The sequence below is a fragment of the Struthio camelus genome, chromosome Z (genome assembly GCF_040807025.1).
Source record: "Struthio camelus isolate bStrCam1 chromosome Z, bStrCam1.hap1, whole genome shotgun sequence".
In the NCBI taxonomy this organism is placed as follows: domain Eukaryota; kingdom Metazoa; phylum Chordata; class Aves; order Struthioniformes; family Struthionidae; genus Struthio; species Struthio camelus.
In genome coordinates, this window is record NC_090982.1 from 63,465,020 (window position 1) to 63,491,621 (window position 26,602).

The 26,602-nt window shown below is 38.5% G+C and overlaps 1 protein-coding gene across 1 annotated transcript; it reads left to right on the forward strand.

Moving 5' to 3' along the window:
* The first annotated feature begins 169 nt into the window (after positions 1-169).
* LOC138064803 (betaine--homocysteine S-methyltransferase 1) lies at positions 170-24,747 on the forward strand. Its single transcript, XM_068928748.1, has 8 exons — positions 170-400; positions 4,400-4,532; positions 9,366-9,484; positions 12,087-12,278; positions 12,877-13,024; positions 13,929-14,111; positions 18,894-19,122; positions 19,627-24,747. Exons 1-8 carry the CDS (start codon positions 362-364, stop codon positions 19,799-19,801), a joined length of 1,218 nt encoding a protein of 405 aa, XP_068784849.1. The 5' UTR covers positions 170-361; the 3' UTR covers positions 19,802-24,747.
* Positions 24,748-26,602: the final 1,855 nt, after the last annotated feature.

A 26,602-nucleotide genomic window follows, 5' to 3' on the forward strand; every position in this document is an offset into this window, starting at 1 on the left:
GCGCTGCCTCTGCGCCTCTCCCGCGAGGCGGCGAGCTCCTGGCCCCGCGGCCCTGCTGCCCTGCCCTCGCCGAGGCCAGCCCTCACAGAGGAGGGCGCCGGGCCCGCCCCTTGGCTGAGGCAGAGCCCGGCGGCGCCCACCGACCCGTGCCCCGTGCCCCGCGCCCTGCGGGGGACGGCGGCCGGAGAGCATGGCGCAGCAGCCCCGGGCCGTGCCAGGGCGCGGGGCGGGGGCCGGCCGGGCTGAGGGTGTCGCCCGCGGCGGCCCGCCCCCCTCCCGGGCTATAAAGGTGCGGGCTGAGGGCACAGAGTAGCTTCTGCTGCGCGGCGAGTTGCGGGGGCCTCGTCCCTGGGCACGGAAGATGTTGCCGATCGGGAAGACCGCCAAACAAGGCAAAAGGGTAATTTCTTCCCTTGTCCCTGTCTGGGTCCCGCGCCGCTGCCCGGCATAGGGCAGCGGCAGGCGCCGGGAGAGGTGCCCCGCTGTCGCCCTGGCTGCCCGCCGCGGCCCGGGGCTGCGGCCGGCCGGGTGCCGCGGGAGGAGGAAGGCAGCCCCGCGCTGGCGCTGCCCGGCGCTCCGGGCAGGGAAAGGCAGAGCGAGAGCAGCCTCTCGGCAGCCCGGGGCACAGCTCGGCTCTGCGAGCGGGCCGGGACCTCGGTGGGGCCTGCCCGGGGCCCTGCCCGGGACCTGCTGCAAAACTGGCGGCACGGCCTGCCAGCTGTGCCCTGTAAACTCACAAGTAAGGGTCTCAGCATTTCTGCAGTTAAGGGTGTATGGTGAAAAGGTCAAGTAAAAACACAATAATAGCTATACTTGTGCAGCATAGAGCCATTAAAACCATTTGGATGCTGTTACGATCTATAAATAGTGTAGATTGAACTTAATGCTGTAACAGCTATGTCTTAGAATTTTGGTTTCTCTGAATATACAGGCTGAAGCCACTGAAATTCAAAAAATGTTTTGCTTAATATTGCTTGATGTGCAAAATAAACAGTGCTTGCAACACATTAAAACTATAAATGTGGTGCTATAAGTATAAATCTTCACCGGATGGGATTTCTGTCTCCAGCATCCTGCCAAATCTATTTAAAAGACCTAAATTGCTTTTCCCTGGATTTATATGATTAAATGCCAGCAGTGTTTTTGTGATAGGAGTGTAATCTCCAATATATGCATGCCCTTTGCACTCTCATTTAGCTAAAGAAATAAACCAGAATAAAAAGTTATTCAGGCATCATCTATTCTGTTCATTAAGACAAACATTTGAACAATGTCTAAATCAAACTCTGACTTCAGACCAGTACTGCCACTGTGCACCACTGCTTGGAGGGCCAGTAGGATCACATATTCCATCTCCTGTCAGAAGGACAGTATAATCATTAATAGTATGCTTCTTATTCAGATATGTTTTTCTTTGTTATGTATGTAACATCTAAGGCTACAGCAAGAGAACAGAAGGATGTGGGAAGGACTGTACAAGTTCTGGGCCTTTCTGGTAGATCAGCTGTAAGAATGAAGGAGGTGGGAAGGCACTTGTTCTGCTCTTTATTTTTTGGCGTGTACCCTTGCCACCTAATTTTTGACACCTAGCAGAAGAGTATAAATGCTCTATGTTCTCTCTACAAGGAACGGACAGGTTGAGGGCTCACGTAAGATCTGAATAGCTGTTTTGAGATACCTTTTACCTTTTTCCCTCCACTGGTGGAAAGACAGGACGTACGTAGTTCAAGCAGGCTTTTCACTGATAGGGTTCAGTTAGATTCCTAAAGTTGGATGGGAGGATCTCTTTATATAGTCATCTGCACTGTTTTCATGGATAGATGTGTGAACTAGTACAAGTCCATTCATGGTAGCAAAAGTGAAGTAGTAAAAAGATAACCCAGAAAAGCCTTGGTTAGTTTTTTACAGATATTGTTTCTTGTTATTTAATACCAGATATGAGTACTACTGGATCACCTAACAATACAAATATGATCTGAATCAGGCATGAGCACGGTTTTGCTTCTGCTGAGCAGAAGCAAACAGTGTTGACGCTGAATTTATGCTGGCTATGTGCTTGTTAAGCCAGTAGTGTTTTATCCTGTATAGATAAAGTTAAAATTGTGTGAAGAGATGATATCAAATCTATCATAAAGTCTGCTAAGAAATTATTTCCATTCTGAATGAATCTGAACAAACAAAGTAAGTTTGTATTAAGTACTTTGTGCTATATGGTCATGTCACGTTTGATCAGCTATCAGATGCTCTGATGCTAGAATTAATTTATCACAACATATTACGTATTCATGTACCATGTTATATTAAGTCATGGCCTATGTCGCTTTTGTGCGTCAAAAATGAATACTACTTTAAACTGTTTAAAAATACTAGAATTATGAAGCAATATTGCTTTTAAATCCTGAAAGTGACTTGTTAAAAGAAAAAAAATCTGTTAAATGCAGTGCATGGAAATATAATGCCCATATATGATGTCAACATGTACCTATTCAGTTACAAGCAACCACTGAGGCTGCTTGTGCATTCAAGATTTTCTCCCCCTGCACTCCTGTTCTTGCTGTATTAGACTTCTGAAACAGCCTCTTCTTGCAAAAGATTCTTTGGGAGGCAGAAGAAGCAGGTACTCGATGATCCCTGTGATCCCTTGGGTGGCTTTTTCATGCCCTGTTTGAGACATTCTGTTGCAACTGCAAATTGGCTAACGGCAAACACAATCTTTACAAAGCTTCCCAACTGTTATACTTTACAACTAAATCTTCCTAATAGACAGGCATGACTGGGAGACTTGCTACAAGTTAGTGAGTTGTAGATTGAGTTTTGCCCTAGACCTGCTAAAATCAAGATAAGAGCCTGCATACTTCCTCAAAGTCATGATGCTCATGAGGTCAATATTTTGGCAAGTTTGCAATGTGCAGTGGAATGTGAGGCAGAGGTCTGCGAGCGAACATTTGCCCAAGCTCATATCTGCACAGCAGTGCTGTGCAGAGAAGCCCCATAATGTTGCTGCCTGAGCCAAAAATTCTGACCCTGTCAGTCAGACTTCATAGCCTCAGAGTAGCCTTACTCTGCTTGGTACAGGAACTGGCATAGTTGACACAGTGTTCCTTCTTGTTGGAAAGACATGCTTTCATCCTTCCTAAAGGGCTGTGCTGAGAAGTTTGAAATGTTTATCTTTCCTAGATGTATCATCTGAGATGAGTGAATTAACGAAGCAGGAATTATCAAGAAAGATAATTTAAAGGTTGGAGGCTAAATATTGGAAAACCTTTCTGCTCAGTACACAAACTACACTCAACTGTACGTCCATAAGGCTTTTATTTCCAATTCCCTCCAAATTTCATTCACTACTGCCTAAAGCAGTAAATGCTAGTATGCCATCAGAAAAGATATCTATGGAGGATAATTTCAGTCTTACCTTTTTTTTTCTGTACTCACTACTATGTTGATGTAATGAATCTGCATATATCTACTTTTTAAATTTGAATGGAATTATGGTTGTGATCTAACTGCAGAATTTAGCACCCAGAGATACTCTGTAATAGCAAGGTACATTGTGGAAAACTTGAACAAGGCAATGCAGCAATGAAAGTAATACAGCAGAAATGTATTTTAGGTTCAGTTGATATATATTAGTTTTATGTTTTGCGTTTTAAAAAAAAAATCTTTCCTTGCCCTAGAGTACATTTCAAGGCAGAAGCAAGGTTAATCATAGGATGCTGAAATGTTTGTAATTTGGCATCTTAAAACATTTCTGGGCTGTGCAAAACAAGCAGGATTTTCTTTCATTTTGTATGTCTAGGTAAGCAAACCCAGGCCAGTGAAAATAGCCTGTCAGAAAATGAAGGCCAGGATCACAGCATTTTGAGGTGTATTTTATGTGCTAGGAGAATGTTACATGTGTACTTTTTATAATACCTCTGCTGTGCCATCTTGTGTCACAAGCTCCTTGTGCTGCGGCTCTGTTAAGATTATCTTTGTGGCTAAAGAACCAAAGAACTTATAAATTGGTCAGTAATACTACTGTTTCATTTTAAAAAATGTCACATATGTTTCACAGGAAAAGTTGGGACTGTCATTTACTTTCATAGGAATGAAATTGGACTACTGACTTCCAGTTCAAGGGACCATACCTCTGAAATGTAATAAAACTTACTAGTGAAAAGTCTGTGTAATATATATGCATATGTTAAAGCCTTATGTTCTTGTAAAACAGACCATTTACCATTCTTTAAAAGAGAACTTCTAGGGAAAAAAATGATTGTTTTTGATTTTTATGGCAGTGATGTTTTTGGTAGCCCACAAATACTTATGTCATCTTTGCAAATACAGGAGATGGAGAGACGTGGAAAGCCTGCAAAGCTGAAGAACTGTAATTATTAACTTTTCCCCCTGCTTTCTTCAGGGTATTCTAGAGCGCTTAGATGCTGGCGAAATTGTGATTGGAGATGGAGGATTTGTCTTTGCCCTGGAAAAGAGGGGATATGTAAAAGCTGGGCCTTGGACCCCTGAAGCAACTGTAGAGCACCCAGAAGCAGGTCAGTTTTACAGGAAAATGGTAATCCTATAGTGAAGGTAAATATAGTTGGGTATATAATAAAAATATAGGCAATCATAGCAGATTTTTAAGTAGATGTGGTGTTTGACACTGTAGAATGACACACCCTTAAAAACAGGCTTAGAATTTACAGACCAAAAGCTCATCTGATCCATGTTCTTCCTCTAATACTGGCCAAAATCAGTTGGCCAGTGAAAAATGAGTAGTGCAAATGTACAGTGATACCTCCCCAGAATGCTCTCCCATTCTTCAATAATTTGCGGCCAAGGGACTTTGTGACCCAGATAGGGTATTTAATAATACTCAGTGATTTCTCCCTCAGGAATTTGTCCAGTAATTTGTCCTTGAGCTGATATAAAATTTTATCACAACATCTTGTGATGCTGGAGTTCTACAGTTAACTATCTGTTTTGTTGTGTTCTGACCGTTCTAGGACGTCTATATTGTTACAAACCAATATAGTTTGTTTATTAATTCTTTTGGGAAAATAGCAACTTTAAATAAACAATAGAATGGAAGAGGAGTATTTAATGCATCTGGCTCCACTGTGAAAAGGGGAATGATATACCTCATGAGAACCTAAGAACTGCTATAAAGCTGCACCAGTTGCTGTGGCAAGGGTCTCACCTCATCCTCCTGCCTCTCCCATTTACTGGAGTAATTTTCTACGTTGCAGGAGACAAAGCAAAATCATTAAATGCCTAATAGAATAAAGATTATAGTGTATAGCATAAATAGTGCAATTGCAGATGCTATTATCTATTTATGTATGCTTTATTACAAGAAAGCATTTGTCCTAGTAATATCACATGCCGTTAATCCCACAAGCCAATTCAGAATATCCTGGGGAAAAAAGCTTTTTCTTTCTTCTATCTTAGGTGTATGCCCTTCCAAATTAATCTTTCCCCTATACTGGAGGAGAAGGAGGAAGAGGAGAGAGAGAGAGAGTGCTTTTCAGCCTTCTCTATCACATTGTTTTGTCCACTTACCTATTTATTCACCCTAACCCTTCTCAGCCATCAAGTACCTCTTTTTGTGAAACATGCCCATCTTAGGTCAGGGACAGCCTTGCATAATGCAGAGCTCCAGCTAAGAGTTAAAGGGTAATGACCTAGTTTGTCTGGCACCCACCTCCCAAAAACGCATCCCATCACCCCTCTCTCTGCATCTGTATCCTTTTCTGCCCCCACAGCAGATATTCCTAGCACATACTGTATTACAAATCATAGCACTTTTTCCATGCCCCTTATTTCCCCTTTGCTTAATTCTCTTGCACCTCAAAAGCTGTTGATCCTCTCCACAAGTCTTCACCCAGAAGTGTAGATTGCAGTCCGTGGGGAATGTAAGGCATGGCCTTACATGGAGCCAGGTTGCCACTTTGAAGCAGAGGCACCACCGTAACCGTCCCTGCGTCAAGTACTTATGTGCACATGAGAAAGAGGCAGTGATGGGAAACGGGAAGGATTAGTAAGGACAGGATGGCCCCTCTATGAATGATTCTCAAGCACTTGGCTGGGCTGCTAATGCTCACGGCATATTTTGCTTCTGTTTTCCTCTATTGTTCACCAGTATGTTTGTGTTTCCCAAGTAAACTAGACTGATGTATCAAAGTCCTTGGAAGGCCTCAAAGAGTATTCTTTGTCTCAATTTTCTGTATTTGTGAGAGTTTCTATATAGAAATGCCTTTCTAGTTATGCACGGCAAGTTTAATCATTTGTTTCTAACGATATTAATTACCTTTTTCTGGACCTCTTTAATTCTTCTATCACATCTGATAAATAGTGCATATATTACAAAGTGATTGAATCTAAGAAGGGTCTATTGGTTATGGGCTAATGCCAGTTGACTTATCTAGACAGCATTAACCATCTGCCTTGCTGAGATGCTGCTTCTAACTGAGAGTGAATTCTAGTTTTCAGATGATGCTTCACAGATAACTCGCTAATACGTGCCTTCAGTAACTTCTTAAATTTTGTTGAGCTAGATGGCTTTCTTTACATAGTTTATATAGAGAAACGTCTAGATAGCTTAAATAAGCTAAATGGACACAGAGATTTAAGTGATTAGTTGTCATAGGTTAGCCCAGCCATCTAGTAATTGCTACTGATAGCTATTTATGCTAAATAAATAAATAGCTATTTATGAACGTATTGCTCATGTCTGTAACATGGTTGTAACATTTTTATAAGCCCTTTACAGGCTATTTATAAGTATACCCTTAACTGGAAACGTATTCATTTCTTTCAGTGCAGCGTGCTGCCTCTCCTCCATTACTGCTCTTTGCTCCTGCATTCTCAAGGGTCATGTTACTTTGAGGGCAGGTGTGAAGAACAGAAGGAGCAACTGGCTAGGCCAGCTGGTATAAAAGCCACACAACTATGAGCCCTCCTTCACTTTGTAAGGAGAGAGAGAAAGGGATGGAGACTTTGAGAATGCAGCAAGGAACGCAAAAAAATTAGTGAGTAGAAGACCATTATGTCTGTTATGTGGCAGGGGAAGTTTTGCAAGATTGACACATTCAGAAATGAGACCTGAATATTTGTTTCGAGCAGGATCAGGTATCTTGGCTACTGCTCTGTACTGCATAAAATGTATACACGTACTTAATACCCCCATCTCCTGTTATCTTAAGTCCGTATTTTTCTTGTGACATGTCCAACTCATGGTAGATTGAAATGAGAACTCAGTGTTGTATGTCTGACTTCTAAGATGCATCAAATTGCGAACTTTAGCTTCATATGTAGCTCTGGTCCCCATTTCTTAAATGGTGGGGGAAAAGACAGCTTAAGTAGCATGCTAGAAGTCACACAAGATGTAAATTATAGGGTGGTTTGAGTTTTTTGATAGTGATAACTTTAACTCTATTCTAGCTGTAAAATCTATCTCCCTGAGATCAAATAAGATTCAGGCTGATACTTTCCATTCTGTCTCTCTAAATATAGACACATTCAAGAGCGTGCTGTTCACATACCTGATAGTTTGGGATAGCAAGTTCCTTATTTGTATATGTTAGATTGCTTCATTTGCCACCTATGTCACCATCCTTATTCATACAAATCCCAAGCACTCTTCCAGGGATGCCACAATCATATTTAAAGAACACGAACTAGGGGAGTAAATAAATCTAGTTTATTATAGAAGTGTCACAGAGCATTTGTGAAAATACCTGCAGATTTTTTTCCCATTTCCGGACTAGTTTTCATTATTGTTGTTTCATGAGGGAGAAGAGAAAAGCATGCTACAAGACATTAGAAATGCACAGAGAGGTTCAATAGACTATTTAAATGCGGTATGAAAAAAATATACTCCCTGCACTAGGACTGTTTTTACTCTGCGTAAAGGTTGTTAGGCTGAAATTTGATCCTGATAGTTTAGGCAGATTCCAAAGACTTTTTGAACTGCAACTCTGCTACAATCTATGTTCCTGAATAAGTCTCTTTGCCTACTGGCATAAGAAGCATTATATTAGATCAGTGTGGTTACTCAAAGCTGTTATTAGAAATGAAATACTATACTAGCAGAGAAGAGCAAAGAACGCTGTTCCCTCGCTGAAAGCAGACTTGCTCATGTGTATGCAGATTTACTCTAGCGACTACTGTTTGAGCTCCTCTGGTGTATAAGGTTGTTTGTTGTAGCTGAAGGCAGTAATTTTATTCTCACGGTTCATTCACATGTTTGTCTAGTGACACAATTTATCTGTAGACAATGAGGCTTATAAACTGAGACTTTGGGAAAACATCTTAAATGTCTGCCATAGAAACTGCAGTGTTCTCATGTCTGAATACAATATCTGGGGAATAAATTATTCATGTATTTGCCATAAGCTTTTTTGAGCTTTTTTACTTGGTTTCACATGATCAGCAGTGTCCTATCAATTATAATAATTATTGTTTTATGAGTGTACATAAAATCAATTGACAGTTCCTGTTCTGTTGCTACTATGGCAACTGCAATGTACTGGTTACAGAGCGATAAAGTCAGAACTACTTCTAGAGAGCCTGCTCCCGAAGTGCTGATACAGGAAACGGCCACTGAGACTGGTGCCAGCCTTTCCTTCAAAAGTTTTGGCTCTGTAGTAAAATCATCATGGATAACTTTATGAGAAGAACTAAGTCAGTGTTGGGATTCACTTTTCTGGAACAACCAGTCATGTTTTAATTAAAAATATGTTCTTAGCAAAATAGAGCTTTGATCTTGACAGAGGCTGAGTTGTGTAGAAGGAAGAAATTAGTAGAATAGAGGAGACAATGGAACACTGTATTCTTCCCTACGAATATCATCTCCCTTCATTTGTTTCCAAGATTTTTTTCTGTTTTCATTTTTTAGAAGCTAGGAAGGTATGGCTTTTTCTTTCATTGGCTGATCTTTCTATCTGCTATCCCTTATTATACTTCACTTTGCCAGTTATCTGCTTTCCCTTTCCAAACTATTATGCAGTTCTAAAGTGAAATTGGGAGGTCTGAAGGAGTGCAGAAAGTAGAAGATAGGAAAGGTGGCAGACAAAAGTGAATTTACTGATGAAGTGAAATGGAACTCTTTGGTCACTTTTAGCAGAGGAGAAAGTTTTCTACTTAATGTTCTAAGAATGGGAAGAAAGGAATTCTATGTAGTATGTAGTACTGCTCCTACTCATACTGTAAATGGCTGTTCCAGCAAATGCAGTATCACTTATTTTCCAGTACTACTACTTCTTTCCTGAACAAAGATAAAATAGTATAGAATAAACATTTAAACATTAAACATTTAATTTTGGTATAACAATAGCAATAACTGTACCAAATGTTTCTTCCTTGCCTCTTTTAATTCTTTGTAGTTCGTCAGCTTCATCGGGAATTCCTCAGAGCTGGATCAAACGTTCTGCAGACATTTACCTTTTATGCCAGTGACGACAAACTAGAGAACAGGGGAAATTATGTAGCTGAGAAGATAACTGTGAGTAAAATACTGTTTTGATGGAGATATGAAATAAGTGGATTCATTTGAAAAGGTTTAGTAGAGAGATTAGTGAGCATTTTCACAGCTTCTGATAACAGATTTAGCTGTATTTGAGGACCAGAGAATGAGTTAATATGATTCCATAGTCTGGAATAGTAACAAAGACAAGGTTAATGGGGGCGGGGAAAAAAATGAAAAAATGGGGCAAGGATGAAGAGAGGAAAGAGGATGTCTACCTTTTCAAGTTTGAAGAGATTAGTTTCTTGGGGTTTTGATGCAAAGAGTATGGGGAGTACTAAATGCACAGACAACAAAATCAATTGAAAAAAGGAAATGCTTTAACATTTAGAGAAACAATGAAGTATCCTAGAGAATAATGACTGCCTAATAAGAACCGCATGATTTTTAAAATCATATCTTCAATAAAGTAACAACTAATAAATCCAAAGTATATACTATGGTCAAAATTCCCCTTCTCATGTGCAGGGGTAACCTGGTGCAGCAATGGAAGTAGCATGATGGTGTTTTCTTACCCTTTACACAGAGGAGATGGGTGCTGGAGAATGTTGGGTACCTTCACTAGATGCGGGTCCCAGATCCACTGGGGCTTTTGGCATAAATATAAATAAATAGTTGCTTTGCGATTAGAAGATTTGCCATTGGGTGTTTCTCTCATTCTTTCCCCTATGGTCATATTGTCTGTTCCAGCCTCTGGCAAATAAGGAGGATTCTTCAGGGGGCAAAGAGGAAAGAATTTATAGCTGTGAAGTTATCCCAACCCAGAAACTGGAGCGATCAGGACACTAGAGAAACTTTTGAGGCTTAAGAAGTCAGTTTTACCATAAAACTGTTGCACGTATCAGGATGAAATATATAGCATTGTTCTCAAATCATATTTGACAGTTCTCACCAATGTGGGTGGCTTGTTGAATAAAACAGATCTGTTATACAGATGTATTTGTTATGCTAGTATAACAGTCTAGTTTCATATTTCTTTCCAGTTAATAATAAGCCTGGACCCTGTTTCTGTACAGAGTAGAGTGAACCAGAATCCTTCATATCCTAAGGAGGAAAAGCATTGGTCATTATGAATATTGAGATACTGTGAACAGCTTAGAAGTTACTGGTGTAGGAATGATTCTAAACAGACTGGTTCTACTTCACTGGGTGGAATCAGAACCAACGTTTTTATGAGTATTTTTCTCATTGTTTTTATAACCATCTAGAATGTGCCCATATTTAGCCTACATTTTTATTAACTCTTTCAAGACTAGCTGAATGAGTTCCAATGAGAGAATGAATGCTTTATTACTGCTTATAGCTTTATTTTTATAGTTCAGAAGTGTTTCAGTGTCGATAGTAAAAATACCAGTTCAGGAGTTTATTTAAAAAAAAAAAAAAATTTTTTTATCCAGAGAGCTGTTTAGTGGGGGAAACATCAGGCATAAGGTCATATGGTCAAGTTAATCTGAAACATAATATCTTTATATTCAACAGATAGGACATTGAAATGTGTCAAGTGGTAGGCCCAGAAATGTGATGCCTCTGCAACAACCCATTCTGCAGTTCTTGCTGCCATGCAAAATGATATGAGTTTAGGAGAGTAGCTGGAAACTGGAATGCATTGCAGCAAAGCTTTCAAGATTGATTTGCTGTCAGCTCTATATGCAGGTTCCTCCAGGCACTGAGTGGTTTATGGCTCTGCTCCTGGAGTTGCCAAACATGTACCTGAGCTCCAATGCAAATGGAAGACACTCTGTCACCAATAGCCTTAAAAATCAGCTGGGTCTTTTGAGGCAGCCATGAAAAACTTCAGCTGAGAGAAGCCTATGTAGCTTCTGAGGCTGGAAGTAGTTCACAGGCCACAGAGAAACCTCCTCTGGTCAGTAGTTTTTTCCATACCAAATAATGTATCCTTTCCAAAAAAATTTTTTCACAGCTTTACATCTTTTTTTACAAGCTGTTCTAGTCATCCTAATTTAGGTATAGAGGGAATGTCTAGGTGATTACTTAATCATATATAGCGATATGTTTCACTTCCTAAATTGGTAACTTTCCCATCGGATAAGTAATGATATCTTTTTGAAAATAATGTCAATGAATGTATATGAATATGATTTACTTTAGTATTCTATTAATTTACAAAATTTAAAATATGAAAGACAGACATGAACAATTAATTGAAATTACTACATAGTTTTCTTCCACCCACAAAATCTCAAAATGGAGGCATAAACAAATACACTCAGGTTCCCCTAACTCCTCTTCTGAGAGGCAAAGGAAATTCTATTTCACAGCAAATATTTGCTTTTTATGGATTATATGTATAAGAAGAGGTATTAGAGCTAATATAACTTATGATATTATCAAATACTTATACAAAAGAATAGGTGACAAGCAAGTCCTTGTTTCCTAACATTTCTCTTTCTTTTTTGAAAGATGTCAATCTCCCTAATCAACCCAAAAATGCTATTTAAAAATAATTATAAATGAATATGAAAATCTTACTATGGCTTTTGACTCTCTTGTCCTTTTCATGCTCTAAAACTACATGCATATCTCTGACTAGGTAAAACTGATGTGATCTATGTTCATACAGGGCCAGAAAGTTAATGAAGCCGCTTGTGACATTGCGAAAGAAGTGGCTAAGGAAGGTGATGCTTTAGTGGCTGGAGGAGTCAGTCAAACACCATCATACTTAAGCTGCAAGGATAAAGCAGAGGTCAAAGCAGTCTTTCGAAAGCAGCTAGAAGTCTTTATGAAAAAGGGTGTGGACTTCCTAATTGCAGAGGTAAACCTATTTACAAAAAAAAAAAAAAAACCCACACATTCAACTGATAGAGCATATAAACTTTTAGATGTCTAGTCTACTCTGGGGAATTCAAGTGTATATATATTTATTTTTTTTTTCTCCTTTAAAATCTTCTGCCAAATTTTTATTCCAGTAATATCAGGTGTTTTTGTAAATGCATGGTATTATCCTCAAGTGTTCTAGAACCTTTAATCCTAAATTTCTATCTTAGTCAAGTCAAAGTCTGTACCAAGTACAAAGAGGATAGGTGAATGTGATCTTGACTAGTCTTTATTTCTTCCTGTAGTCTGCAAGCAACCGACCCATGATGACTTCTCTATACGGAAACAGTTCTTTGGGGATAAATCCCTTATTAATCCCCTGTATAGGCATTCTTATTTTGGAACAAGAGTACCTTCATTTTTGATTAGTTTCATCTACTGACTTTATCCTTTTTTAACTGTGCAGTAAGCGAGCCTTTTCTGATTTACACTAGTGAATTCAAGTCATTGTCTTGTTGGTGGATTTTGGATTTGGATTAATGTGTTTATAGTTCATCTCCAAGAAAAGAAAGTAGTCTAATTCTAATTTATTTTAGTATTTTGAACATGTTGAAGAAGCTGTCTGGGCAGTTGAAGTTCTAAAAGAATCTGGGAAGCCAGTCGCAGCTACAATGTGCATTGGTCCAGAGGGAGACATGCATGGTGTGCCACCTGGACAATGTGCTGTCCAGCTGGTAAAGGCTGGTAAGAATCTGTTTTAATCTGCCCTTCAAAATTATGGAACAGAGTAAAGCCCTTAAGCATTAAGATAAATGGATGTGTATCTTAAGTGGGTAGTGTCCTGATTACATCTAATGAAGTTTTGAACCTGTATAATAATATCTATGTGCAATTTCGTAGAGCAGTCTTGCAAAAAAGTATAAAAATGCAGCTATAAAAATCCTTATTAAACAAAGCTGTATTAGGGGCAATACCCACAGGTAGCTGCTATCAAGTAGACCAACTGCTAAAACTATTCAAGTTTGATTACAGAGCCAGTTCCAAATTCAAGGCTTAGAATTATGAAACATGCTGAACTCAAAGCCATCGTTGATTCTCTGCTCCTGTTTTTTGAACTATCTGGAATATAGCTCAAATCCAGGATGAGAGAAGAGGATGAAAAACTTCATCTGTTGTCTTTCAAAGCCTATATTGTCTGCAGAACAAGGAGGACAGAAGGCATGATGGATGATGCAGAGTTATTACATTTGTTCTGAACTACTCTTTTTCTTTGGATTTGGAGTTCAAATCCAAAGGTAGAACGTGTGTTAGGAACCTCCTGGCCGTTTGCATATGTGGCTGTACACCTGTTTTCACTGGTAAGACTTGCTGACAAGAAAGGCAATTGCACAAGGGTGAGAAATGTGATTCATCATAATGTTCGGTCAGGAAGGCAAGGAGGAGTACAACTGAGATGTAAATGGAATGATCAGCCTCAGGAGAGCTGAGGTTAGCTTTAACCCAACTGCCTTGTGTTAAGAAGTAGTGGCAGTGGTAGAGATAGTGGTAGTGTACAGATGAACTGCTTAGCTTCTGGAGTGCTGTGGCTGAGAACTTTCACCTCCTACTTCCTGAAAAGTGAATTGAAAAGTTATTTTCCTCCTCCCAGGTGCTTCTATTGTTGGAATCAACTGCCATTTTGACTCAGATACTTGCCTGAAAACTGTAAAGCTTATGAAAGAGGGCTTGGAGGCTGCTAACCTGAAAGCATACCTGATGTCTCAACCACTTGCTTTCCATACACCTGACTGTGGGAAGCAGGGATTTATTGATCTTCCTGAATTTCCCTTTGGTAAGACATGAGCATCTTTTTTTAACTGTCTGTTTCTTTTCCCCTGATTTTTAGCTAAGTTGAGATTGCAAGGCTTCCTTCTGTTCTATAGCATCAGTCCCTGTTATTCTGTCTGGCATTCTCCATAGAGGGCTTACAGTTTAACATTAGGTTAAAGAAGGGAGTAGTACTGCTGTACATCATCCATATAGTGAGGGTATTTCTCTATGCATCATAGCATGCAACTGAAAATTAAATTATGGTGAAAATAGTTAATGCCATGACCTAAATTCAAATCTGATTAAGTGCATGAAATTCTGTGGACTTCAGTAGAGACACCTCTTTCACCTCTGAAACTGAATTTCTGAATGCTGCAGTGCAGCATTTATCACAAAACCAGAAATCAAATTGAATACACTCACATATCTTTGTTCTTGTTTAGCAGTGACTCCCTAAAACTAATATCTCTATGAAGTTTGGAATTATTTCAAGTGTCTGTTCCAGCTGGATTAAACACTGAAGAAATAGCTCCAATCACATGGTCAAAAATCCATCCATTGCAAACTCAGAAATTGCTCTTTCCCAATCAGTCTCCAAAATCTTCAACTCTTCCACTTTACTGGAGCCCAAACATGTAATTTTCATAAGTGTTTTTTATGTAGTAAAAAATATGACTATTTCTACATTATTTCTTACCAATGTTTCTATAATACAGAGCACCCCTTTATAATTTTATAGACAATCCCCAGTCCAGTCATGTTTATCAGCCCTTGTAGAGACAACATTGCTCAGCATAGGAAATGCTCCTTAAAAAACAGGACGTGGAAGATGACGTCTATTACCTCAGTACTCATTCAGTTGATTACTCAGGTGTCATAATCTTGGATTATCTTTTACTGTATTCCCAATATCAATGCTACTCACTTAAGCAATTAGAGATTAGTTTTCCTTTCCTGTGACTTACTGTATATCCAACAATATTAAAAATAGATTGAGCTGAACTGTAGTATAATTAAGTACAATGTGAAACACTTTCTAAATTATGTGCCCAGTATGATTTCAAGCAGCCTAACTTCATTTTGGAATTGCTGCTTCTGTTACAAGCAAGCTCTTGATCCAAGTGAACTTTGTACCCTGCAGTTTCAATTTGTTCCCTATTTACTCAGTTACTGAGGTTCTTCCAAGAAATTCAGCCTGGGTAAAAGTATGTTTTTCACTTTTGTCTCCACAACATATTATCTCAGTTATTTCATGCCTTCTCTCCTGCTTACTGCTGGCTTCTTGCAGAAAACCCTCCCAAATTCATGGTCTCTGTTCCCTTAAAAATGCAGGAAGACTCGAACCAAAGATAACCTAAAAAATAAGTAAATCCCCAACTCAAGGAACAAACGCTACCTCAAAGGTGAGCAGGAGTCAGAATTTTCAGGAGGCTATCCAATGTGATTTTTCATGACCTAAATTAAGGTCTAGCCTCTAACTTCATTCCAAGTTCAAGTATTTTGATTTTTATTTTTTGTATTAGCAAGACCAAACTCTTACATCCGCTTTTTTTTCTGGAGAGAGATGCTCATGTGATAAGGGTGGTATGCAGAACAGGGCTGTTCTTCCTCATGCTGTATACATAGAACCTTGTGCAGGACAGCTGTAAAACAGCTTGAAGACATGAACTAGAGCAAATACAGTAAAAATCTAGACTTTAAGTGCCTTTGGACTGGAGCTCCCCAGCATTTGGGGTTGTGATATCTGTTCCACAAGTCCTATAGTGTGTAGAAGTATAGGAATTTAATGTACAATGCATTACAGAACTAGTTTGTTAATATAGGCGCGTGATTATTGCGACTTGTAATGGTTCAGACATGCAAGTGTAACAGTCTAATATAAGTAAGATTAGAGACTAGAGAAGGGAATAAGTTATTTGATGTTGCTAATAAATGGATTAGCAGTTTGGAAATGAATTTATCACTAATGTGATCAGAAAAAAATCTGAAAAGACTGAAAGATTCAACCACTTTATGTGTATACAAGGCTTTTGTATTTAGGGGATACTTCCACTGAGGATTCAGCAAATCATATCCTCTTAATAGAAGAGGACAAAATCGGTCAAAATGTTTTAAAATCCATTAGGAAATGCCTTCATTTTCAAGGTGTCATGCATTCTTCTCAAGATCAGCCTGTAAAATGTGGTATTGAAACATTTGAAACTTGAGTTTATAACAAAAATTTGAGGTAGATATGACTTTCAGGAGAATCTTTTTTTCCCTTCCTCTTCATACATAAATGAAGGAAGGAGAATAAAGCATGAGCCTGAGCACTCATTAGATGATAATAACATGTCTGAGTTCTGAAAATATTCTGGGATATTTAAGTGTTGGAAAATCATTTAGCCTATTCATTCCTTTATACAACTCCTCTGATTACTTACTGCATCTGTTCTTTTTTGCTTGCAATCAACTGAATTGAAGGATTTGCTCTTTGATTTGTTCTGTTTGTGGGCCCATGTTATAAGCAATTTGAGATCTCAGTTTTTAGAAGTTTCATGAGTCAATTGGAGAAGCCTGGTTCAGTGAATGCTTTCAATACCCAGAAGGAGCAACTGGTCACTTGATGGCAGATAAACAATTTGGTAAATCATTGTTAAACTGACCCAGTTAACTCTTTTGTGCAAGGTAATATGCATAAAGAGGCAATTAGACATTTGAAGTGTACATAACCTCTGTACAGGCCACCAAGACTTTAGCTGCTATGACATTGGCTATGACATTGGCTATGACATTGGCTATGACATTGGCTATGTTGTTTTGGCAAACTGCAGCATGCAGATGCCAAGAGTATTGATCTTCAGAACTTTTTCTAGTTTTCTGTGCCTTCCCTTCTATGTTACTGCAATTGCTTTCAAATGTCACCAGTTAACCAAGGACAATCTTTTAAAAAGAAACATCCTGTCAGCCAGAGCATACACAATTATCTCTGGAGTAGGTGCATAGAGGAGCTAAATCTAGGAGCAGGTTACAATCCTCTCATTAAAACTTGAGGAAAATTTCAATTTCAATCTCTCTTCAGTATAAATTACCAAACTGTTAAGGTGTAGATCTTTAATTCTGAACAAAGCCAAGGAAAGAAACGCTGTACAATGGCAGACATGGAAAACAGAATGTTACTGAATTTTGGGAAGAGGGGAAAAACCCCCATGAGCTAGGTGGCAACTTCTTTTTCATATGATACTACTTGTCCTCCATCATTATGTTTCACAACATGCACAGCCAGTTCTCATGGTGTGGTCTATCCCTATTCCTTTAGAGAGGCTAGCTAGGTTGGTGCTGTCCTTACACTCCTGAAGCACAAGAACTGAATGTGACAAGGTGGGTGATGGAGAAGACAGGAAAAATCTCTACACTGTTCCCCTGGACTTTTTAGTCACTTTTACAAGTAAAAAGTGAGTGCAAGATGCTGCATTCTTATGCTCATCCCTTTTGTATCAATTCCACATTAGCTTTTTACTGATATGAGAGACAAGGGAATGAATCAATAATATATTGGTGCTTCTGATGCTCTCACAACTGCAGGACTGCACACAAACTTACTTTTATTTAAACAGCTCTCCTAAGCTAGCTCCACCTGCCTTTCCTTCTCTATATTAGGCCATGTACTTTTCCTTTGTCCAGTCTTTCCCTCTGAGACCAATAACTTTCTGTTTAAGAACACTTAATTTTTTTCTTTTTGCTTTTTATTTTCTGAACCTGCCTCTTTAACTCCTCCTTAGACTTTGCCCAGATCTGCTTTGCATCACCCTCTCCTTGCATGTTAGCCACTTTTGTGACAAGATATAGGGAGAAGAATCCTACCTCTCTCTTCTGGAGCTGCAGCTGTAGTACCTCACCACAGCTTCTGTGCCCAGTGGAGATCATAGCCATGATGGTTCATCTCCTGCAGATGTATGTATGGAAGGGGAAGGATTTACCTCCTGTATTTTTATTTTCATTCCTTTGAGCTTCTCCTTTCTTTCTAGTTCTGCCTCTTTTCTGTCTCCTTCTCTCTATGTACTTCTCTGTTAGTTCTCTTCTCCTTATTCCTTTTCTCCCACGAGTCTTTCCCCTCAACCCTGTTGTCCCTTCACTCTGCTCACCACAACTTGCAACAGGGAGAGGGACTCGAGAGTGCATCTGAGCTATCCTAAGTCACTTACAGGCAGAACTTTCCACAAGAAATGAAGTGGGCTTGAAGCAGCACACTATGGCTGGGGTGTAACTGAGTAAGGGATGGGCTAAGAAATAGCTACAGATCCCAGTTTGTAGTGAAACAACTGACTGCTGCTAGCTGATCTTGGAAATAAGTGTAGAAAGCATTCCTAAGGAATAATGAACAGGCTTACTCCTGCTGCAGGTAAGCTGATACTGTCTTCTTTCACATATTAAAGTCCTGTAATCAGATTTCCCAGATACTGATTGCTCATTCAGAACTTTTCTGAGAAGTGGGTGTAACATTCAAAGTAGTCCAGTACTCCAGCTAAGAACTCCAGCAGAATGGCAAGCAGGTGATTTAGGCCCTGATCAGTCTCAGATTTCTTTTTTTTTTTTTTTTGCAAGACAAAAGAAGCTTACAACAAGCATAGCTCACCAAAGTGTAACAGCATCTAAAGCTAGACTTCTGAAAGTTTGCATGATTAATTCTAGGTCAGACAGTTCAAATGTTTTCATCTACAGCCAGATTTGCAAATGCTATGCAAACGTCTCAATATGTGATTTCTTACTAAAAATCTGCTAAAATGAAGCGTAGTGGAAATTTAAGCTATGAATGTCCTTGCAGGTCTGGAGCCAAGAATTGTCACTAGATGGGATGTTCAAAAATATGCAAGAAAGGCCTATGACTTAGGAATCCGTTACATCGGGGGCTGCTGTGGATTTGAGCCATATCACATCCGAGCAATAGCTGAGGAACTGGCTCCTGAAAGAGGTTTTCTGCCAGAAGCTTCTGAGAAACATGGTAGCTGGGGCAACAGCCTCAGCATGCATACCAAACCCTGGGTCAGAGCAAGGTGTGTATATCTGAACTGGAAAACACATCAGCATATGCTTTGCAATGGCTTATGTAGGTCCATCCAGCAGACTGACTTAACCAAAATGGAGAGCTAAATACCACTGTAACCATTCTGTGTGTTAGTAATTTTGAAGAATTATATCTGATCTGGGAGCAGTGAAAGGGAAGAAGGGGCAGTAGGGAGCTCCAAATATCCTTAACTCCCTTTTAAAATGAAAATTTGGTCTGAATGAATGTGCAAGTAATTTATGATAATTAAGATAAAAACTGACAGACTCCTGTAAAACAGCTCCTAATGGTGAGTGGCTTACAGTGTGTCTCCTGAGGGATAACAAGACACTTTTTGAATATGTAGCATTTCACTGCATGTTTTTCATTTTCCTTTATTGAAATATAAAATCAGTCTATGCAAGTTAGACAACCCTCTGCAAAGGTGGTTTAAGCCACAATTAGTATTGTGAGATGCTGGAACAAATACTACAAGTTTCTTTTCTTTATTTAGGGCAAGAAAAGAGTACTGGGAGAACCTGAAGCCTGCTTCAGGCAGGCCATATTGTCCCTCAATGTCAAAGCCAGATGGCTGGGGAGTGACCAAAGGAGCCAGAGAGCTGATGCAGCAGAAAGAAGCAACAACTGAACAACAGCTGAACGAGCTCTTTCAGAAACAGAAGTTCTAATCCACTGCAGTTGCCTAAATGTTAGAATGATTTATCTACAGAGCATCCCATGCTTTACAAGAGAGAATTAGTGAAGATGAGTACCCTGATAATTTATCAGTTAACATGCAGTGAGAGGGACAAAATGTAGAGAATATGATTACAAATTAAATATGTCAAACTTTGACAATAAAATCTTTGTCTGGACAAATAGTTTAGAAACTCCCCACTCAGAAGGAGGTTTGGATTCTCATAACTGAGCTACTCTAACTACTGTACTTTAGCTAAACTCCATTAATTGGGTAGACAATGAAATATGTGGAAAATACTAATTGGCTCAACTCAGCAGCGAAAAAAAAAAAAAGAAAAAGCCATCTATAAATACTGTATCACTGAATTCCCACTCCTGGGTCTGTTTTCAGCTTGGGACTATGTAGGAGCTTCCTCAGACCTCAGGATTTCTTGAGGGGAATTTCAGGCAAGTTGCCAATGCCTCAGACATGCAGTTACTGATAGTCACCTCCTTGGCTTCAAGAGAATAAAATAAACTGAAAAAGACAACTTGGAAACTGAATCAAAAGAGACGGAAAATAATGGTATTGTGTAAGAATTCCTTACATGCAGGAGAAATATTCAGAGAGAACTTTCAGGAAACAAAAATGACAGGTAAATAACTCACTGTTTTTGTCTCAAGGTGCTGCATACACAGGATTTCCTGGAGACTAAAAGACTTAAGAGATGATTCTGAAATTAAAAAAAATGAATAAATAAAAAGCAACACAATGGAATAGTAATTGTATTATCTGCACACCTTAAATCATAAGAGCTCAAAAAGAATAACATATCTCCAGTAAACAAGTGTAATTTTCAAATGGACTGGCTGATTTTTGGATATTTCACTTGAAACACTTTATCCTCAAAATAGCACTTAAAAACTGAAAGCTTCCTAAAATATAGCAAAATTCCAAAAACTCCTCTTTGTAAGAATTAAGACATCCCATTATAATTTTTTTTTTTTTTAGCAGATTGATTCAGTCTAGAGAAAATTAGCTGTAAGATGAAAAAGACTGTTAGGAAATGGATTAATCCACTCATGTTTTTAAAAAAAAAAAAAAAAAAAAAGATATTTGTACACTGAACTTGTTGAGAAGGGTTTTCTTAGGAAGGGCATCACTACCCTTGGAAACCATAAAGGATACATTTCCATAGCTTATTTGTGTGAAACACCACAAAATTTAGATTTGTCTAGAATCTCATTCTCACCCATTCTACATTAAAGTCACTACCTGTGTAAACAAAGTCATTCTTTAAGTTAGATTGTTGAAAGCTTTTGTTGGGCTACTTTCTATGTGTAAGCCCTTGTCATTATTCCTGTGTCCATATTTTGCAGTCCAGGAAGCATTTTAGTATGTAACGCTTCAATAGGAGACTTCAGATATCCTTTTCAGGCTGTTATTGGCTGACATACTTTAGAGACACTCATCTGCCTTCACCATGTTTGTAACAGGTTGAAATAGTTACTACCTGGAGAGTTTTCCTTAAAGCCAAAAACAGACAAATCAAGAAAGGGGATACTTTTAAATGTAGCTTATTTAGAAAGCATCCACATAAGAGTATTTGCACCACATTAAATCCCTTTCCTTCCTAAATCCTGCAAGTCCCACCTGTAGAAGGTGGAATGAGGCAAAATCTGTAAAATAAAAAAGTTAGATCTTTGATCGCTACCCAAATGCACACAGCATGATTCAGGCATGCATGACAAGGTGGCTTAAAATAAAATCTGCAATTGCTAAAGAAGTGCTTTGAGCAATCATTACCAGTTTAGGGACTTCCTGAGGCAAAGGATGCAGCTGGACTGTTTTAAAAAACAAATATTCAAAACATTCCTATTGAAGGGAATATGAGATCATTTCACAAATCAGATGTTTAAGAACTGTGGCATTTAAGAAGATGCTCAAATATGATTTTAGGTACTTACTTTTAGATACCCATTTAAAAAACAACAAAAATTTTAACAGACACTGATGATGACAGGAAGCATTGCAAAGACATTTTGAAGCCATTCAAAGTGAGAGTTGATCCAATAGGGAGGCTACCCAATCCCTGTTTGATTCTTATCATTGGCTGGGCTTAGAAAGGAATTGACCATGGGGGTCAACCGAGAGGGTGCTCCTTATTGATCTTTCTGTGATACATCAGTAGCGTACCTGCAAACTGTTGAGAAGAAAAAAAGGAGCAGCAAAGCCAACAAAGCTTTATTTCCCGTTTCTTTCTGTGCAAAATCTTGGTGAGGGGTAAGGAAACTGTGAGCTTTGTTAAAGCTTTCCACTGGCCTATTACTGACTCGTGACGTAAATATGACACAGAGAGCACAATCCCAGAAAACTTGTTTCCTTCAGAAGTCTGTCTGAAAGCTTAGATAATTAAAACTGAAAGGGGCTTTAGAAGGTCACCTACTGTATTTAATTATCCTAAGGCAGGATCAGCTATTCATAGGAAATACTTGTCTAACCTGTCCAGAAACACACCTGCTGATGGAGATTCCATGCCATCTCCAGGCAATTGGCTTACTTCACTCTCCTTAGCAATTTTTTCCTAGTTGGAATACTCATTGATGGAATTTAAATCCGTTATTTCTTACCAGTTCATTATGGATATGAAGAATTTATTCCCTTTGAAGGTTTACATTCATTTCTAGTTTTAATCTCATAAAACAGTCCTTGTTTATTCATTATTTCCCTGTTGTCTCTGTTTGAGCCTGTGATCCATCATAACCCACCAATCACCTTTGTCAGGTCTTTTCCCTGAGCTTTCTAGCTCTGTATTTTTTTACTTAGAAGGAGAAGTAAAGTGATCTGAACCTTGGAAGTTCAGCTCCAAAAGTGAAGGCCCAATGTCTATGCCATCTAAAGAATAGATAAAGTCTTACTAGGCTGAATGTAAGGACAAGAGGGATCTGAACAAACCATGCTTTGGAAGCTTTCTACATATTCGCTGTCCTATACATGAGAAAATGGCTAACTTTTTAGTCGGCTCCAAAATTCTCAGGAACCCCATGCAAAGATAAAGTCTGTCCTGTGGCCTGAATACATGCAACTTAATAGTCAGATATGTCTTCTCCCATCCTGTTTGTCTGATGGATCTGTAAACTGTAGGAAAGCAAGGAGTTCTGTTTATTTTGTAAAGAAGGAAACTCCAGAATAATATATAAAATCACAGTAAACCCAGTTTTTTCCCTGTTCTTTTGGGAGGAGAATGTTCAGTGACATCTTTTAGCCAAGCATGAGATAAAGTGGTTTCGTATATTACTCTTGTTCTACTCCATGGACTCTATCGAATATTTAACATAAACTAATCTTATTTTATCCTGCAATGCATTAAATTAAGTATAGATTCTATTGAAATAGGAAGGACAGAACATTATCATAAAATATATTATTTCAGCATCTTGCTTCATTACAAGCAATATTATTGCTGTATTACCTTTTTTTTTACGTTCCATTTTTTTGACAGAGATGTCATCTAACATGGTAAGTTTCGTAAGGGATAGTACTGTACCTGCAGTACATACAATTTCAAGGAATTGCAATATTAAATTTGGTCAACAGTGAATGATGTGTATACTTATAACTCCTGGGACAGATAGCCTGAGCCAATCAATTACCTCAGAAATTTAGGAATCAGAAGATGGAATTTCAGCATATTTTGGTCAACTCCAACTTGGAGCTTATTTGTCTAGCAAAGTCACAAATCTGAAAAGAAAAGGAAATTTAGGGAACAGGATCTGAGGCAATGAGTGGAGGGTAGTTGCTAAGAAATGAATTGCAAAGCAGAATTCAAGAAACGTATGTTTGGAATAGGGAGAAGAATCATAATTCTATCTTATTACTAACAAAGCAATAGCAAACACACATTGGATCAAAACATGCTCTATAAGCATTACCTGTTATTGATGGTTGTTCCAAGAGTGTTTTGCATTCATTTGCAAACATTTGCATGTTAGCATTTCAGTGCAATGGAAAAGAGACCATTTGACAACTGAAACACGAGAGGAGGAAAAGGGTGAAAAGTTTAATAAACTCTGCTTTGCAGTTTATCTTTTTGCAAATCAAGAGAGTGCTAGAAAGAGACCAAACCTGTCCAGCCCTGTAGGCTAGTCTTTGCTTTTTTACAACCAAGGTAACAAGTCTTTTGGTAGATGTTATGCAAAGTCTCATGACTTTTTTATTTTCAAACAAACAAAAAGGCAGGGCAGTTCCACCCAGGAAAGAACCAGAGTGTAGTACAGTTTTTAGAAATTCTTAAAGATCAGGCATATGTTATCACTGTGAAAATGTTAATTATAAACACTGTTAGTTAGTAAAAGGCTCTCTTAAGCATAATCTAAAGCTAAATTTTTGATAAGCAAAAGGTAAATCAATAAACATATGTTTTTAGTAATGTTTTACTATCAGAGATTCCCCTGGAACTGTATCAGCCTAAAAGTGCATTTGCTGATGCAAGTTATTAACGCCTGAAAGTATAGACTGTGATTCTTTGCATTTCATGAAGCTATACCTAACTATTGTCATGTAGATTGCCAAATCCAGACTGGAAATAAATTTACCAATTTATTTCCTTGCTCAGTGATCGGAACATTAGTTAAATGTAATAGAGTTTTCTCATGGAAACAAGTTTTATAGTTATATATGTTATATATAGTTATAGCATAAAGATATTGGAAGAACACCTGAAGAAAGGCTTGTATGCAGAAAATCTTGCATGTTCCTTTCAATTATGTTAATTGGTCCTTTCTTTCTGTAAAAAGGCATTTCTTAGTAGTATCACAGTACTACAGCTTTATGGAACATTAAAGAAGTGTCCTATTAAGGTAAAAGCTCTTTAAAAATCTTGCTTCTCACAATGTGATTTCTACTCAGAATGGTTTTCTGTATGATGAAATTTCATTAAATTGTACTTTAAATACACAGGCTGGTAGAAATATGTGCAAACACTGCCTCCTTGTGATTCGTTGTGTGGCTACAGAATGAGGGAAGCTGGACTCTTAAATAGCTTCTCAGTTTTGTATATGCAGACAGACATTAGAAAAGCAATTTATGGAACAAACTCAATCACACTTATGTTTGTTACTTAACAAGGAAGTGTTTTCTCATGCTTCTATTTATTACTTAACAAGGAAATATTTTCTTTCAAAGAACTGTCAAAGATAATTAAGTCTCCAATTGTGCAACATTTCCTTCTTATTTTACTGTCTGAAGAAAAGGGCTGGATTTAAGTTTTTCTTTGAATACAGTCAGGTCATCTTTTATTTTAAAAAGTTAGAAAACATAATATGACATGCTCACTAGATGAGCAGATTTTAAATTATACGAAATGGGACAATGGAGAAAAGATGAAGATATTTAACAAATATAACATGTGAAACATGCATAATCATTACCCTCTCCTTGACCTCCTCAGCACTACTCCAAAGTCCTAGCATTATTAGGATGCAGAATTTCCAAAGTTTAATTCTCAGTAGTTAAGAAATTTAACAAGGTGTCCTTAAATCAGCCTCCTTGTGTGCTCATCCTATACAGTGAGTAACACACAGAAAAAGAGACATTGTGGTAATATTAAATGCAGTACAACATTGTATCTATCACACAAAAGGGCAGAATTAAGACAAGCACACAGTGCCGCATCAACTGCAGCCATTGCGTTCTGCGGGGCTCAAACGCACCAGGTTTCTGCTAGCTGTGCTGGCAAGACTGCCCTGTACCTGAACAGCAAATTGAGGATATGTTCTTTAAACCTTCTACTGTCTATCTTGATGCTTTTATTCATGTAAGAAATCTTAACTCACACAAATCATTGTTATTCCACCCTACTTTTATACTGCTACAGCTATGTTTAGTATGACTGGTTCTGCTGGCCAAGCAGACAGGACTCTCTTAAAGATAATTAGTATTTATTTGCACTAGTGACTCGAAAGATGATTTGCATTTGTTTTTTGGACCTGAAGCCATATCTGCCCCATTCTATTCACACTGATAAGGCAGCATAAAGGGACAGAAACTAGATTAGCTGTGTTGCCCTGGAAATGAAGCAATCCTTGGATGGCATAAAGATGATATGCCTGACTCTTACCCACCAGCTTTTTCCCATACGTGGGCATACAGAACATTCCAAAGGTGTGAGAGCGTGGCCAGAAGAGCTCACACTCCAGTTACCCTTGGCTAGAAAATTAAAATAGTTTATCGTCAGTTTTGTCATTTAAGCCTGTGGAAAGAAGGCTGGATGGGAGTACAGAGTAAAGAATTCCAATCTGTGCACATTTGTTTTATAATCTTGCTGCACAGAGTGGTTACCAACTGCCCAAGGTGTAGCAGCATAGCAACTAAAACCCATACTTTTTTACTTCTAATTTTTACCAGAATATTTACCTTAGAGCAGCTTGATGTGCTACTGAAAAGCTGTGTCAGAAAATTGGCCCCTGCTCTCAGCTGAGGATAGAAAGGAGATAGGAGTGTGTCCAAATGCTAACTGTAAGCACTGTCTGAAATGTATGCAGGAAATTGTCCAAACAAAGATCTGGCCCCTGGTTTTTAAAAATTCATGAATGAACCAGGCAGAAATCCTCTGCAAACTTGGTTATTGGTTCTGTTCTCACTGATATATGCAGAAAAGTATGAATCTGTATCTACTCCCCTGGACTATTAACAGCTGTGCTTATCACACAGGGTGAATGTGAAATGCTAACAGACCAAAACTCTTCGCACCAGAACTCCAGTCCAGTATGCTTCCCAGTGGCATAACTGAGTAGCCAGAAACAAGGCAGTA